This window comes from Galeopterus variegatus, unplaced genomic scaffold (assembly GCF_000696425.1).
Source record: "Galeopterus variegatus unplaced genomic scaffold, G_variegatus-3.0.2 Scaffold118, whole genome shotgun sequence".
Classification (NCBI taxonomy): Eukaryota; Metazoa; Chordata; class Mammalia; order Dermoptera; family Cynocephalidae; genus Galeopterus; species Galeopterus variegatus.
Window position 1 is genome coordinate 852,022 of NW_007726229.1, and position 17,202 is coordinate 869,223.

A 17,202-nucleotide genomic window follows, 5' to 3' on the forward strand; every position below is an offset into this window, starting at 1 on the left:
CCTTCAAACAAACAAACCAAAAAAAGCCAGCAGTACTAAACTACTTATAGTTTCTCTGCAGAATTGGTTCTCAAAAGGTAGTCCCTAGACCAGCAGGATAAGCATCATATGGGAATTCGTTTGAAATAAACATTCTCAGTTTTCACCTCAAAACTACTGAATGAGAACCTTGCAGAGTGGGGCCCAGTAATCTGTTTTAACAAACCCTCCAGATAATGCTGAGGCACACTAAAGAAAAAAATAAAGAGAAGATCAAGCTCTCGGCTCCAGATTTCCACACATGCTACTTTTGCTTGAAACATTCCATCCTTCCTCCTTACCCACCCAATCACTTACCTAACTCCTAATTCACCCTTCAGGAAGCTTCCCCTGATTATCAAGTCTTAGGGTAGCTCTCTCTCATTTAATAATGAGATTGATAATGTTTATTACAAACCTGACTGTTTACTTATGTCTATCTCTCTCCTCTAATAGACTGAAAACTCTTTGAGACCCTGGAAATGATTGGTGTTTTACCTTTCTTTATATTCCCAGTGCCTAATGATAGGGGCAGGATTGTGGTAAAACAAAAGAGTGGCCTTAAGTGGAAAACTTAAGGAGATACTCACTTTCAGGGTCATTCAAGTACAGAGCTTGAACTCACACAACCCTGAGACCTAGTGCCTTAAATTTTCCTCTCTAGTACCTCACTTGCCTTATCCTAGTCCTGGGCCTGCCTTACACCATTCCTACCTCACAGCAAGCACTCAATATTTCTTTCTTCATATATATAGAAGGGCAGCAGTGCCACATGTGCACTATAGGCAGCTTGTGGACAAGTCATGTTGTTTTTCTGGACTTTATAATCCAGTTTCTGCTTCCATCAGATTAAGGAGTTTGTACTACATAATCTGTAAGAATTCCTCCATTTTTGTGACTTCCAGCTTGATCAGAAACCCAACATCTATTTCAGGACCATCATATAAGTTTTCTTTGGATAAGTTTCAGAGTTCTAGAATGTTTATCCAAGCTCTGTAAGATTCTACTTACCCATATATTTACAAACTCATCTACCATAATATGGCATTCCAAGCAACGCAGAAAAGTAACTTCCCCAAGGTAGAAACAGTAGTAGTTAACATTTCAATACTAACTATATGCCATCTACTATGACAATCACATTTAATTCTTATAAAAACTCAGTGAGGTAGAGGTATTTGTAATTAAATGTTATAAAGTGAGAAACTGAACCAAGTAATCTACCCAAACACCTTGGTGGCAAGAACCTCATCTTACAAATCTTTGTATCTCTCTTGGCCAAGACATTCAAACAGCAGGATTAACACTCCCCTGACCACATCCACTGCTTTCCAAATAGGTCAAAAAACTTACAGGATTTAAGTGATATTAGGTGTTCTTAGTAGACTGCCTTTTCCTCAACATTACCTGCAACAAAACTTAAGACCAACAGTTCTCTCTGCACCTGCCCAGGTCTAATCTCATTACGGCTTTCACATGGTTTACTTCAGTTGCCGCAGAAATCCAAGTCTCCTGAGATATTCTTCAGATCAGAACTCATCTTCACAGAATTTAAAGATCCCCTAAATCTCTCTTCCCTGACCTCTCCAAACCCTTCCACTAGTATCAGTGATTCTTAACCTTGGGTGCACAATAGAAATATTTGGGGAAACTTAAAATAAAAAAATATTAATGTCTGGACTTGCTGTGGTCAGAATGTTTGTGTCCCTCAGAATTCATATATTGAAACCTAACCAGGAGATGCTATTAAGAGGTGAGACCTTTGGGAACAGGCATGAGGGCTCTGCCCTCATAAATGGGATTAGTGCCCGTATAAAGAGGCTTGAGGGTACCTCTATGCCCCTTCCACCTTGTGAGGACATATAGTAAGTGCTATTTATAAAGGAGAGCCCCCACCAGATACCAGTTCTGCTGGTACCTTGATCTTGGACTTCCTGGACTCCAGAACTGTGAGCAATAAATTTCTGCTATTTATAAGTTACCTAGCCTAAGGTATCTTGTTTTAGCCCAAAAAGACTAAGACAGGGCTCTACCCCAGAACAATTATATCAGAATTTCTGTGTGGTAACCAGTTATACGTAGTTTTCTAAAGCTCTACAGCTCTACTATCTTGGTCAGTCACACTCATTCACTGAAGATTTTAACACTTGTCTCCATTGCTACCCTGGCAACATTCTTGATAATCTGAACACTCAAACTTCTGATATCTTTGTCCCAAATCCCACCATAATCTCTCACTCCCACAGTTGTTTCTGAGACCAATTACCGCACTACTTCCAAACTCTGTTTCAATTATCCCACTATCTGACCTCAACTACTGTTTGACCCCCTGAGATTACCAATCCATTAACTTTATATCCTCTTTTGAATAAAAACTACTCCTTCAGTTCTTCTCCCAGATCTTTACCCTCAACTTTATCAAAAGAAACATTCTACTTTTTTTTTTGGCAGCTGGCCAGTACAGGTATTGAACCCTGAACCTTGGTGTTATCAGCATCATATGCTGTAACCAACTGAGCTAAGCAGCCAGCCCCCCTTAACAGATTCATTTATCAAGCACCTCAAAATTAACATATCAAAACCTGGAATCTTTTTTTTTTTTCCTTTTTGTCTTTTTTCGTGTCCGGCAACGGATTGCAACCCTCAGTGTCGCGCCCGTACCGGACCGGGACCGGCAACGGGATCGCAACCCTCGGTGCTGCGCCCGCACCTCGCTCAGCCAGTGAGCGGGAACCGGTCTGTATGTGGGATCCGAACCCTCGGCGGGAGTGCCGCCGCACTCCCAAGCGGCGCACTGTAACAGTGCACCACCGGGCCGGCCCAAAACCTGGAATCTTGATATCCTTCCCAAATCTGCTTCTTTCATGCCTTCCCTCATCTCAGTAAATAGTAGCTCCATTCTTTGTACTGCTCTGGCAAAAAAAAAACCCTAAGTTATCCTAAACTCCTGCCATTCTCTCACTCCAATCACCAGTACCTCCTTTGCATCACCTTTAAAAAATATCCTGAATCTAACTATTCTTATCTCTTCCCTCCACCAACCTCCTAAAACTAGTCACCATGCTTCCATTTTTGCCCAACTCGTTTCCTCTCTACATTGCAGTAAGAATGATCCTCTTAAAAGATGAGTCAATCGTGTCACTTTATTGCTTAAAACTTTCTAGTAGCCTCTCAATACATTTTAACTGAACTCTTTATCATGGCCTGCCTCACTGACTTCACCTCCCCTGGCTCTCTATGTTCCAGCTACACTGGCCTTCCTGATGTTCCTCAGACATGTCAGGCATGATCCATCAGGACCTATACAAACATTGTTCCCTTGGCCGAGAATACTCTACTCCAAGTTATTTGTGTAGCTTCCTCCCTCTATTCACACATTTGCTCTGAAAATATAATATCCTCTCATGCTATTATAAAAATAATACCCCAATCTATCCTCCTATCCACTTCATCCTTGCCATCTACTTCCCATCTGTATTTTTATCTGCTTTATTTTTCCTTATCACATATCACTGCATGATTACCAATATTGTAAATTTAGCATGAATAAGTATTAGAATATAAGTTCCATGAGAGCATGGACTTTTGATTTTCGATTCTGTTTTTCCACAGCTATATCCCTACAACTAGAATATTGTATATGTTAGAAAATCAAGGAATTTCTTTATATTGATTTAATATTTCTGTTGATAACCCAATTTAACTGTCCTTGTGAGGTTTTCTCCAGATAATGGGAATATAAATCAAACATAAAGTTCTTTACAGAACAATTTTTTAGGAGCTCTCACTGAATATAATTTAACTAAAAATACTTACTTTGCTCTGATTTTACCACCCACCAATCAGATGGACGCCTGGAAATTCTTCGACTTCTCAGAACAGTCGAAGTCACTTCTTCAGGTATAAGTTTGTTCTTCTTGGAACCATGGGAAAAACTCTTCCTTTTGGAGTCTTCCTTATCTTTTTTAGTGTTATTTTTCTTGCTTCCTAAAATAAAGAAAACCATAAAAATTCACAATCTACCAAGCCAGGGATTTCAGAACACCACAAAAGATTTAAAAATAAAAACAACTCTCAATTATAGGAACTTTTAAAATTTATCCTGTGGGTTTCTTTCCAACTCTATTTTTTAAAAAGTCACATGTTCTCAATAAGATCTCTTTCTACCAATTAAATGAAAACTTTTCACACTGCTTGATAATGCTCATATACTCCTCTAAGCCAAATAAAACTAGTATCTGAAAGGGGGAAAATATATACGGTTTCTCTCGACTACACATCAATGTCCCAACTAAAAATAGGTAATTATTGCTTTTCTGTTTTGAAATAATAATTTTTTCAACCTAACTTCTGGAAGAGGAAATTTAAAGTGTGATTCAGGGGCCGACCCCATGGTGCACTCGGGAGAGTGCAGCGCTGGGAGCACAGCAGCACTCCCGCCGCGGGTTCGGATCCTATATAGGGATGGCCGGTGCGCTCACTGGCTGAGCACGATGCAGCCAGTCACAAAAAAAGACAAAAAAAAAAAGTGTGATTCAGTTATAAACCTTGAAGTGGGAAGATTATCCTGGATAATCCAAGGTAATCTAATTACATGTGTTCTTAAAAGCTGTGGTCAGAAAGAAATGGGACAATGGAAGAAGAGGAAAGAAAAATGTGAAATGTGAGAAGGCTGGTATTGCTGGATTTGAAGATGGAAGAGGAGGAGGATCATGAATCAAGGAATATGGGTGGCTTCAAGAGGCTCAAAAGGCAAGAAAAACAGATTCTCTTCTAGAGCCACCAGAAAGGAATACAGCCCTGCTGACACCTTAAGTTAAGCAAGGTGAGACTTCTGACCCACATAACTGTAAGATAATAATAAATGGGTGTTGTGTTAAGCCACAAGAGTATAGTAATTTATTATGATGACAACAGAAAAGTAATATAACTGGCATGGTAATTAATCAGAACATTTATTCACTAACCAATCAAGATAAAGAATATATGTGAAAATTAGTATAGAATAGAGAAGGTACCCAATAAGCATTTAACATTTATAATTACAGAAAGCATTCTTCAAGTGTATTTCCCTCATATAATGTGTTTTCCTGAGAAATTATGGATAAATCAAAATTTCACACCTTCAAATTTTGTGAATTCATTTTCTATTTAAGGGAATAGAAAGAAAAAAACAATCACCCTCAGTTTAATCAGATTCTTTCTTGTATTTTCTTAAAATGGCCACCACTAATTCGAAACCAAAGCAAATAAAGAACAAATTCAATTAAAAAACATAAAACAGGACAATTACAAAAGAAGTCTTCAAAACAGAACAGGTGGCTTTTTTCTCTCTATTTTATGTAGAATTATTCAAAAACACAAAGGCACATACAGACAAAACTGAAGTCTGTCACCTATTTATTTCAGCAGTATAAAGCCTATGTTATAGATGATATCAAGTCAGAGCTACCATAACTGAGCAATTCAGTTTAATAAAGTGAAATTTGTTTTTATAAAAATTAGCTTAAATATTTTGCTTTAATATACGCTTTCTTCCCTCTATATTAGCTATATAGTAAGTCATCTAGAAACTTCAGTTGCATATAGAATTCTGATCAAAAGTTTTCTGGTTAGCTAATGGTTTTTATATTTGAGAATCAAAAATATTTTCACTTATTTCAACACTTCTTGGCAGAGCTGAAAGGATATGGGCTGTAAGGCAAGAAGATCCTGGACCAGTTTTTTAAATAATCTCCTTTGAGTGTTACCTCATACCTTATAGTATTGTCAAAAAGAACTAAATTATATTATACATAAAGTGCCTAATAAATTTGAAAAGTGCTTTCTATTCCATTAACTATTCTGAAGAGAGTTCTCTCTATAAGAATAACTACGTTTTCTATTACCTAAAAAGTGACACAATGAACATAAATTGACCTTTTCTTCATGACCCAGTGTCATCATTACAAACCCCAACCAGTGGCCACACTCCAGGTTTGCCTGGAACAATCCAGTTATGCTTATTGCCCAGACATTCTCATTCTCAAAAGATTTTATTATTATTATTATTATTTTTTGGCAGCTGGCTGGTATGAAAAGTGTCCTAATTTGGATGATAAATTATATGTCCACCAAAGACACAAAGATCTATTGAGGTATTAGTTACATAATTGTTCTTTTTGCTTCCATTTTCATCCTGTGCACATATGTGTACTTATCTGTTGGTCTACAGATCCCCCCAGAATGATCTTGTTAATAGTGAAAATTGTGTCTTAGCAATTTTTGTAATTTCAGTGTCATAGCAATACAATGTCTAGTATTTAATGACTGTTAGATAAATGAGTAAATGATAGAAGAGTATGGATTTTTATCTCTTTAAGAAATAGCCCTATGTTATCCTGGGTTTTCCCTCCAATTTATATTTTAATAATCCTAAAGAATTTATGATTTTCTCTTATTCATGTCATAACTAACTTGTTTACTAGCCTTTCCCTTTCACTTCCCCCTCTATATATGCTGCCATCGTACAAGCTAAACAAAAACAAGTTGGAACTGAATTATATGTAAAATGAAGAGATTATAGAAGAGAGACTGTAGGCTTTTGAGCTCTTTGACGATTTAGGTTTACTTTGCCTACTTCCCAAAGCTAAGCAGTGATACTAAAAAACGTAAAATGTGGAATAATGTTCATAGTTATATTTAACATGAAGACTTACCCACAGGTGGCATCTGTTTTTTGGAAATATCATCATTTCTCCTTTCTTCACACTCTTCCATGTAGCTGTCTGAATTTCTTTGCAACTTGTCTTGGGCAATATGTGACATATTCATGTTTTCATCTTCAGAATGTCCTATGTCAAGCTGTTGTTCTACTACATTGGCCTTACATTTTCTTCGTTTCTGTTTTACAGTCCTTTTGTTTCCAGATGATTTTTGTGCATTCTCAGAATACATTTCATGTTTTGCAGATCTACAATTATTTTCCATTTCATCTATCAAAGCAAAACTTGTACCCAACTGTTTTTTATCAGAGGGCTGAGATGTCTTTACTGGGTGAGTTTTATAGGAATGTTTGCCACTTATCAAAGTCTTAGGTAATACATTATGTTTTTCTCTTGACTTCTTACCTTGAAGGAGTACAGTGCTCTCAGCGGGGTATATTGGGTGTTGTTGCAAAGGCCCAGACTTTCTTGGTATCATAATCCAAGACTGACTGGCAAAACTTCTGTCTGACTCATCAATTATAAATTCATCCTCTGTTAACTTCGTATCATTTGGAGGAGATGAATGAGGTGGAACAGTTGCTACATGCCTAACAATGGAACTAAAATGGGATGTTACTTTAACAGCTCAAAAAACTGAAGGTTTTACCTTTTTAAAGTAAAGAAATTAAAATAACCTATATTAGAAATAAAACCTACATATCTTTTAAAGAGCAGTTCACATGTCTCTTCAATTTTCCCTTAATCTTATAAATCTTTTCCTCCTTTTACATTTCTATAACAGATTATCATAGAAACTTAAGAGCTGGAAGAAAACCTAAACATCAACTAATTTGATGCTCCCTCCCACCCACCCCCTATACATACTAAAAAATCAAAACCCAGAAATGCATAATTATAACCCAAATACAATGACTCACAGTCCAAAATAAATATGTACAGATGCCTTCTGGAGCCTGAATTCCTTCACATCCAAAACAAGAATGAAAACGAGAAACCTCCAAGTCTACATTCTAAAAGAACACTACTAAATTATAAGAGATCAAAGACAATTTCTTGAAATCTTTTTTTTTTTACATCCCACAGGACTTTATACACAGCAACACCAAACACATAGATGCTGAGTGAAAGGAACAAAATTATTAATATCAGTAAACTATTTTATGTAAAAATTCATTCCAAGTTTGAATATTTCACACACATTTTCAAATATATTTAAATATTATAATTATGGTATAGAAATAAATGGAATGTATCTCAAAAGGTAGCCTAAGCACAAAAAAATGTAGTGCACAGAAACAAGGAAAAATATGAGGCAACTTTTATTACAAAGCATTAAACGCCATAGAAATCTGTTATAATGAGGTCAAAAATGTTTCCCCACTCTAGCCCTCTTTCTCCACATCCCTGGACCAAAATGTATTTATCTTACTAAAACAGAGAAAACCTAGATTATGATTATTATTTCTACACCCAGTATTGTAAAAGGATAAGACAGTAAGATAATTACATAATTTCAACTATAATGCTATCTTTATAATCTAACATTAACACTCTCAAATATTCATAAAAGCATGTACAAAGGTATTTCAAAAAATTCATGGAGAGATTCATATTACCTTTTAATACTATTTTTCCACAAACTTTTTGAAGTACCCTTGTACATATTAAGTACACACAAAGCAGTTCGCACATTTAGTGAAGTGGTGAATTAATTAAGTCTAGTGAATTGGGATTAAATAGCACCTCTTCCAACTAGTTGGGAAAGTTTTCTAGAGAAGGAAGAAATTATTCAAAAGATAATAATCTGATGGACTCATTTTGCATTTCCTTGCTTTTTATAACAACCTTGAGCAAACCACATATTGCAGTGAGATATGCAAAATCAAAAAATTAGGGTAAACCACCAAAGCCAGCATATGTACTCCTATTTCTGGCTTTTTCACTTGGGTAAGGATGCTTAGGTATTTTTAGCATTAACAGAACAAAGCTAAAATAAAATAATTAGATTATCCGTTTTTCTCTTCTTATTAAAATATATAAAAGGATTATGAAATGAAAATACCCTCTCCTCTCATCTCAAACCCCTGATAAATCTTATAATGTAAAATAGTAAATACACTAAAAAATATACTGTCATCTAATAGGCAGAGACTTACAAATTTATATAATTAGAATATGCTATAAAAACTAATAAAGAACAAAGTCTTTATAAATAAAGACAATTAGTAAATATGTAACAGAAATATTATTTTTCAACATTTAAAGAAACAGCCAAACTGTCACAAAAAGTCTAATTTCTTTTATTATATATTATTTTCAATACCTATTAGTTACCCGCTTATAAAGAAGTAATGCTAAGTATTTAAAAATAAAGTCTTCTCAAACCAGCCAACAAGAACTATCCAAATCTGCAACTCTTCTACTTCAAGGTACCTCCATCTAACTAGTTACTAAAATCAAAGATATCCTTAGGAAATAACCTTGACACTGTTAAAGTTCAAAATAGAAAACAATGATTTCTGACTAGGCGAAAAAAATCAAGGAAGACTTTTTGGCATTTGAGCTGGATCCAGAAGGATGGATAAGATTTGGTCATAAGAAAATACAAGAAAGACAATCAGAAGGAAGAGCATAAGCAAAAGCAAAGATGCTAAAAAGCACCAGAAATAGTAATTACATTTAGCTATAACAAGTAAGTATAACATAAATTTTGCTCACTAGATTATCAAAAAGAACATTAAAAAGAATACTTAATTACTTTTTCAGATGTGACATAATTAGCCCATAAGTGTAACATATTTATTTCAGATCATGGGGACAACATCCATGCATGGGGTAAAAATATATATATATATATAAAACTGAAATCAACTATGGGAAAAGACTGAACAAAAGAGGAATTTCATTTATTCATTTAACATGTTTTCATTAAAACTTCCTCACATGTTCACTAGCACTATGATACATACCACAGAAAATACAAAAGAAGCTCTAAACTTCTGGAAAGGAGGGCTTATGTCTTAATCTACTAAGAAAGACATATATAAAATAGCTAAACTATGATACAAGGCAAGAAACTATTTAAAAAACACTGAAGAAGTCTAGCATGGACCTTAAACGAATATGGAGATTGGCTGATGGCAAGGGAAAATGGTGTACCAAAGCAGAGACAACTGCAAATGTGTATGACTAAGTGGGCAGAAACAGTTGATAAGGGAGGGTAAAGGCCTTTAATTACCAGCTGACAAATCTGAAGTTTATTCTACAAACCAGTGATTCTCAACCCTGGCTGCCATTAATTCTTGGTAACTCTAATGTGCAGCCAGGGTTGAGAATCACTGTATGAACATTATAGAACCAATGGATGTTTTTGAGTAGACAAGAGCACATTAAAATTTATTTAGGTCTATCCTTTTATTTGCACAATGAAAGGAAACAGAAAAAAAAAATTTAAAGCCTGTAATAGTGAAATACAGGTACCCTGACATAATTCTATTTCTAAATACTGGAATGAAAAATGAATAAATTTATTATCTATCAAAGAATAGCTTTGGGGGTGATTTACTGGTAAGAAACTACTTCCGAATACAGGTCAGGCAAAATTTCAATTAAAATTTTTTTTTTTTTTTTTTTTTTTTGTCTTTTGTCTTTTTTCCGTGTCCGGCAACGGATCGCAACCCTCAGTGTTGCCCCCGTACCGGACCGGGGACCGGCAACGGGATCGCAAGCCTCGGCGTTGCTCCCGCGCCTCGCTCAGCCAGTGAGCGGGAGCCGGTCTGTATGTGGGATCCGAACCCTCGGACGGGAGCGCCACCGCACTTCCCAAGCGGCACACTATCCAGTGCGCCACCGGGCCGGCCCTCAATTAAAATTTGTGTCAATTAAAAGGTTTATTTCTAAGTTAAATAACATTAGGAATTCTTAGATATTGTTCATAGAATGTGAACAAACAACATCTCAAATGACAGTTTCTTAGTAACTCACCTGGATTCACTTTTTCTTTTCACAGTTTCTAAAAACAACGTTGAAAAACTCTTTTTAGCCTGTGGTTGAACTTCATATTCTGGATCCTGTATTCTTTTCTGAAATGTTCCTGATGATTTCCTTTCTTGTTGTCTTTCTGATATTTTATCCTCTGCTTGTGATACTTTACTCTCTATTTCCACTTTCTTCAAAATATCTTTATCTTCAAAGTTTAACCTTAAAGGTTAAAAGGAGGGCAAGATGAATGTTCCCATTAGGTTTGTTGAGTTATGAGTCTTCCTGAACTCCCTTACAGTGACGATACATACCACTTACAAAACTTTGCAGTGGGCCTTCATTTATGATTTATAAATGCTGATTTGTAAACTCTTACATAAATATATAGGTAAATTGCTAAGGAATTAAACTTTGTACTTGTCAATAGAAAAAAATAAAAGAGAAAAGAATCGTTATACACCAAGGAAATGTGTTTCTCAGAGCACTTTTGGAGTACTGTGGCAGACCACACTTTTAACAGCAAAGTCTTAGAATATACTTATACTTAACTCGTTGGCTCCAGAAATCACATATAACTCTAGACAGAAATTACCCTCATTGCAGAGGCCTCTATATTAGTCCGTTTTCTGTTGCTTATAACAGAATGCCTGAAATTGAGTAATTTATAATGAAATTTATTTCTTACACTTTTGGAGAACGGGAAATCCAAGGCCAAGGGGGCACATCTGGTGAGGGCCTTATTCTTAGAGGGGACGTTCCGCAGAGTCCCAAGGAGGTGCAGAGCATTACATGGTAAGTGGGGCAAGAGAGCATCTCAATGTGTTCATTTGCTCTCCTTATAAAGCCAGACGCCACTCCTATGATAATCTATTTATCCATTAATCCATGAATGGGTTATTCCATTCATAAGGGCAGAGCCCTCACAATCCAATCACCTCCCAAAGGCCTCACCTTTCAAATACAATAGTTGGATTTCTCACCTTCTTAACACTGTTACAATGGGGATCAAGCATCAATATGCGTTTTGGGGAACATTCAAGCAGTCTCCAATAGCAAAAGACCTTGAACAATCTGCTTTGTTTCCTGAAGGCCAAAGGAAAACCCCCAAAGAATGGAAGTAGGTTTAACAACACATCCTCAAAAATACTTATACTTTGCTACCCTAGGAATGACCTAATTCATACCTACCCTGGCAATTACAAATAATACACATATAGAGGAAATACAAATTGTTTTTCTTATAAATACAGTTAAGTTTATAAGTTATAGAAAACTTACTATCAGAAAAAAAACACATTTTTCCAAACACTATAGAAAAGTTAACCACCGAACTTCTCTGACGTTTATTTTAAGGCCTTCCTTATTAATTATAAACTAAATATATACTGAATGTGTGCCATATTTTTCTCATAACATGTTAATAATCCTTAATCCTTACTACAAAGCTACACAAAAAGACTGAATTAGCACTTTTAAATATAAATGGTAAAAACTTTTAAGTAGAATAAACATTATTTAAATAAAGATTACCTTTTCTTGGTTTTAAGAGAAATCTCTGTACTTGAAGACAGCACATTTACTGAATTTTCCAAAGTGTAAGTTTCTCTCTTTTGAGAAACAGATGGAACAGCATTTTGCAATACAGATGTTTTTGCATCCAAAAGAACAGAAGGTGAGCCAACAGATAAGTAAAATTCTTCATCAACTTCACTGTGATCATCATTTCGTTTTCTACTGTTTTTTGAGTCAGGTACATTTTCAGAACCAACATCAGTTGCCAGAATTTTCTGATGAACTTCAGGGGCCTGAACTAGAAGAAAATTATATAAAGATACTTGTCAATTAAAAAAATAACATTAGAATCAAATATGCTTTTTAAAATTCAACAATTAAAATAGTATAATTTAATGCAGTTTTCAAAAAACTCACAGGTCACTATATTTAGAATCAAAGATCTATGATTAAAATAAGTATTTTAAAAGTTCTAATTTATTAAATTAATGAACTGAAACATGCATTTAGTTCATGCTATCTGAAGCTTTGAAATGACAGTGTTCTCAAACATAGAAAATTCACAAGTTTGTTGAAATAGTTTTGAAATTTGAGTAAATTTACACACAGCTAAAATAATGAAGTAACCTAGAGAAAACATAAGATTCTTCTATCTTTAGGCTAAGAGTCGGTAAACTACGGCAGCTAGATGAGCACATACTTATACATGTACACACACATATAGAAATAACAAATGAGAGATATATAACAACGCATATTTATGTGTGTGCATTTATACTCATATATACACACATATATGTATGTGTACATCTATCTACATATAGAGATAGAGAGAGAATATATATATATATATATACTCTTAACCCTCAACTTTTTCTAAGTACAACTAAATACCCTGAGAATTATCCATTGGTCAACAAAAACAGGACTCTGAAAACTGGAAGGAAGAAGGCAGACTAGGTAGGAACCTCAAGACTTAAGGAACAACAGACAATGTGATGAGTCCCTTGGCTTTTCTATTTACTTCCCATATACCTCTGGACCGAGCAATGGCGAGGCCTGCAACATGGAATCATCAATAGGCAAAAGGGGGAAAGAAAAAAATTGCATTCCCTGAACAAAGACCTGAACAAGAGAAACCCAACAGAGACCTAGTGGGGATCCCCAATCCCCACTCCAAAACATGGGCCACAGCCTACACTGGCAGAGCAGCAAAGCCTGGGCCATACTTCGGGACAGCAGCAGCAGAGGCAAAGCCCCAGACCAACCCAGTCCCCACTTTAACAATCACAGATGGCAGGTGGTATCACCCACATGCAGCTGCTGAGCAGTGAAGCCTCGGACCTTCCCAGCCCCTGCTTCACAACCCAAGGCAATGTTCTGACCCACTGGTACTGCTGACACCCCCAGCCATCTCAGTCCCTACTTCACAACTAGGGTACCAGCAGACACTCTAACCTGATAGAAGAAGAGCATGAGAGAGCCCAGCATCCCTCTGCCCTCCACCCAGGAATATAATAAAACCCAGGTCCAGCAGCTTCTGACTAGAACCCCACGCAGGTGAACAAGAACATCAGGAGGCTCAAGAAAGCACCCTCCCTACTCACCTCAGGAAATACCTACAGAAATAGCACCAATAGGAACTGAGCTAGATTCCTAGCAGCAAAAGAAAATTAAGCAGAACATGGGCTGGCTGGTTAATATGGGACCGCGTCCTTTTCCTAAGCAAAAACAGATGGCCTAAACGGTGGCGCCCAAGGGAAGTTAAGGGAGAGAGCTAAGCATAGAGAGGCAAGGCACGTGCACATTTGACCTTTTCCAGGATTGGCCTAAGCTTGGAAATCCCCGCCTGCTAAGCATATAAATATGAACTTTTGCGCTCCAAAATACCAATTGGGCTAAATTTGAAAGCCCACCCCCGCCTTTTTCCGAACAACCCCAAGCTTTCCCAGTTTCAGCTCCTCTTTTCAGTAAACCCGAACCACTTGAAGATAAATGGGGAAATCCCACAGATCAACTAAAACCTTCATTTCAAGCCTACCCTGTTAATGTTAATCCGGGGGGCAACAGACCAGCCCCTTGGTATCCTTGGGAAGCCCAAGATTTAAAAGAACTAAAAAAGGCTGTTGCCAAGGATGACCCTAATTCTCCATGGGCAGAAACTATCCTTCAGGGACTAGCCCATCAGCCCTGCACCACTCAGGACTGGAAGATGTTATGTAAGGCAGTCCTCCCCCAAAATTTGTTTATTAAGTTCTGTGCCTTTTATAAGGACGAGTGCCATGCCCAACCGGAAACGAATCAAGCAGCCAATCCTGTCATCCCAGTTACCTTTGGCATGTTGTCCGGAACTGCAGATCAATATAGTACAGGAATCCAACAGGCGGCAATCCCACCTCCTTACCAAGACCAGGTCAGGGCTGCCGCCTTAGCTACCTGGGCAAAGCTCGCAGAGGGCCCCACGGAGCCCCCAATTGCTGGAATAACCCAGAGGCCCAATGAAGACCTCCCTTCCTTTATTGTTAGGGTAGAGCAAAATATACAAAGAAAATTTCCCCCCAGCCCACTCAGAGATCAGTTTGTTAAGATGCTTGTATGGGATGGAATGACCACTGATCATAAGTTGGCTTGCACAAGCTTAAGGGACCGATCCATGGAGAAGTGGGTTATTGCTTCCAAGGAAGTAGGGAGTCAACATTTTCAAGCCAGGACTTTATCCACAGCCTTGCAGGCTCAGACACAAAACTTAACCGAAGCCTTCAAGGCATTTACCACCCTGATCCCCTAGGGAAACAATACTTCCCCACCCTTCAAGGGACAATGTTTTGGTTGCACAAGACAAGGTCATCTTAAAAGCCAATGTCCCAAGGCTAAAGGCAAAAAACCCCCTACCACACCTTGCCCCCAATGTAAAAAAGGGTTACATTGGAAAAAGGACTGTAGGTCCAAATTTGACAAAGATAGAAATCCTTTAAACTAAGCCAGGGGCAACCCCTAGCCCCATCACCCCAAGGGGGTCATAAAAGTAACCAGCCAAAAGGGCCCAGGGCTAATTGGACAGTCCCTATAGTCCCCCGAGTAAGGCCAGAAATGGACATCACCATTGAGGGTAAAAGGTTCCGATGCTTAATTGATACAGGGGCAGATCGAACTGTCCTCTGGCAAGAGGAAGTGCCTCCTAGCTGGGATGTTGTCCCTGGGCCTCAAATCCTCGGGGTAGGAGGTGAAACACCATCTTTTGAAACAAAGGATGGTTAAAATAGATGCAGATGGCACCACTGGGGAGGTGAAGCCCCTTACTGCTTCCGGACTTAATGCTAATCTTTTAAGACAAGACGTCCTTGGCCAGGCAGATGCTTACATCGCCACCGATCATAAGGGCTTTTATGATGAGCTTTTAGATAAGAAAGAATACCAACAAAAGTTCAACATTCGCTGTCACTCTACGAAATGCAAGCTCAACAACCCCTCCCCAGAATCAGGGTTCACCCCCAATTCTAGAGGCCACTGCTCCCCTGGTCCCCCAGATTAAATGGAGAGACGGACCTCCAATATGAGTGGAGCAGTGGCCACTCCCTTCTCACAAACTACAGGCTTTAAGAGATATTATCCAAGAACAACTTAGGTTGGGACACACTCGACCCTCTGTCAGCCCTTGGAACACACCCATTTTTGTAATAAAAAAGGCTTCAGGAAAATGGAGAATGCTCCAAGATCTTAGATAAACAAAAGGATGATTATTATGGGGACTCCTTTGCGGGGCCTACCTTGGGCCCCTGCCGTCCCCAGCCACTTGCCAGCATTTGGAAAATTAAAATATATTTTCTTGTCTATTAACACTTATTCTCATGCCTGTTGGGCTACAGCCCACACTGGAGAAAAGGCTAAACGTGCACAAAGTCATTTACCACAATGTTTTGCCACACTCGGCCTCCCCAGTCAACTTAAAACAGATAATGGCCCTTGCTTTGTTAGCAAAGGCTTCCAAGATTTTTTATCCACTTGGAACATACGCCACTCCACTGACATCCCTTACAATCCTCAGGGACAAGCCATAATAGAACGTCACCATCAGAATCTCAAGAACCAACTTTAAAAAAAGGGGGGGGGGAATTATTAGCCCCCACCAACAGTTAGGAATGGCATTATTTACCTTAAATATTTTAAATTTTCCAAAACATGAGCCAATAACTGCTTTCCAAAAACACTGGTCAACCCAATCCCCACGTCCAGCCGTTCAGGTGCGATGGAAAGATCCCCTTTCAGGACAATGGAGAGGCCCCGACCCGCTCTTAACTATGGGCAGAGGATTGGATGTATTTTTCCTTTCAACGAGCCCAATCCTATATGGGTGCCAGCCAGAAATCTCAAGTTCTCACCCACTGCCCAGGGCAATAACGACCCTGAGGAAAACCTTTCTTATGTTTTCCAGGAAAGTCCACAATGAAGCAAGCTTCTCTTCTGCTAGGGGTCTTCTCCATGATTGGTGAAGCAAGTCCACCCTCTTCTCCACACACTCCGGCTAACTAAACATGAACAGAAGGGGCTTGGACTTGCTGTTTCTGCAACAAGGAGGATTATGTGCAGCCCTCAAAGAAGAATGCTGTTTTTATGCAGACCATTCTGGCGTTGTTAAAGATTCTTTAGCTAAATTAAGAGGATTAGAAAAATGTAGGAGGGAAAGAGAGGCCAATCCCAGCTGGTTGAAGGCTGGTTTAGAACTTCCCCCTGGCTCATCACTCTCATATCCATCTTAACAGGCCCTCCATGCATGTGGGGTTGGCTAACGGCCCTTATAAGGCACAACCTAGGGTCCCTCACCATGCACACCCAGGTGGTGGAAAAGGTAGCTACTGAACAACCCCCCCAAGACCCTTGGGTCAATTTGGCCCTTCAAAGAACTTAACACCAAGGTGTAATCTCCTGTTTGGCCTCAGCTTGGTTGGATAGTCAATGATGGGTAAGATCCCCCACGGGGGGGGGG

At 38.2% G+C, this 17,202-nt stretch overlaps 1 protein-coding gene across 2 annotated transcripts in view; it reads right to left on the reverse strand.

Annotated features, from left to right (window-relative positions):
• Nucleotides 1-17,202, reverse strand: part of CENPC (centromere protein C) — a 67,347-nt gene that overhangs the window by 26,841 nt on the left and 23,304 nt on the right. Inside the window, exons 6-9 of one of the 2 annotated variants that reach the window (XM_008587326.1) lie at nt 12,237-12,516; nt 10,710-10,925; nt 7,128-7,324; nt 3,835-4,005 (exon numbers count right to left, since the gene is read on the reverse strand). In XM_008587326.1, the coding sequence (XP_008585548.1) occupies nt 3,835-4,005; nt 7,128-7,324; nt 10,710-10,925; nt 12,237-12,516 (864 nt within the window). Of the gene's footprint in view, nt 1-3,834; nt 4,006-6,716; nt 7,325-10,709; nt 10,926-12,236; nt 12,517-17,202 lie in introns of both variants that reach the window. The other variant, XM_008587318.1, reaches the window with a different exon arrangement.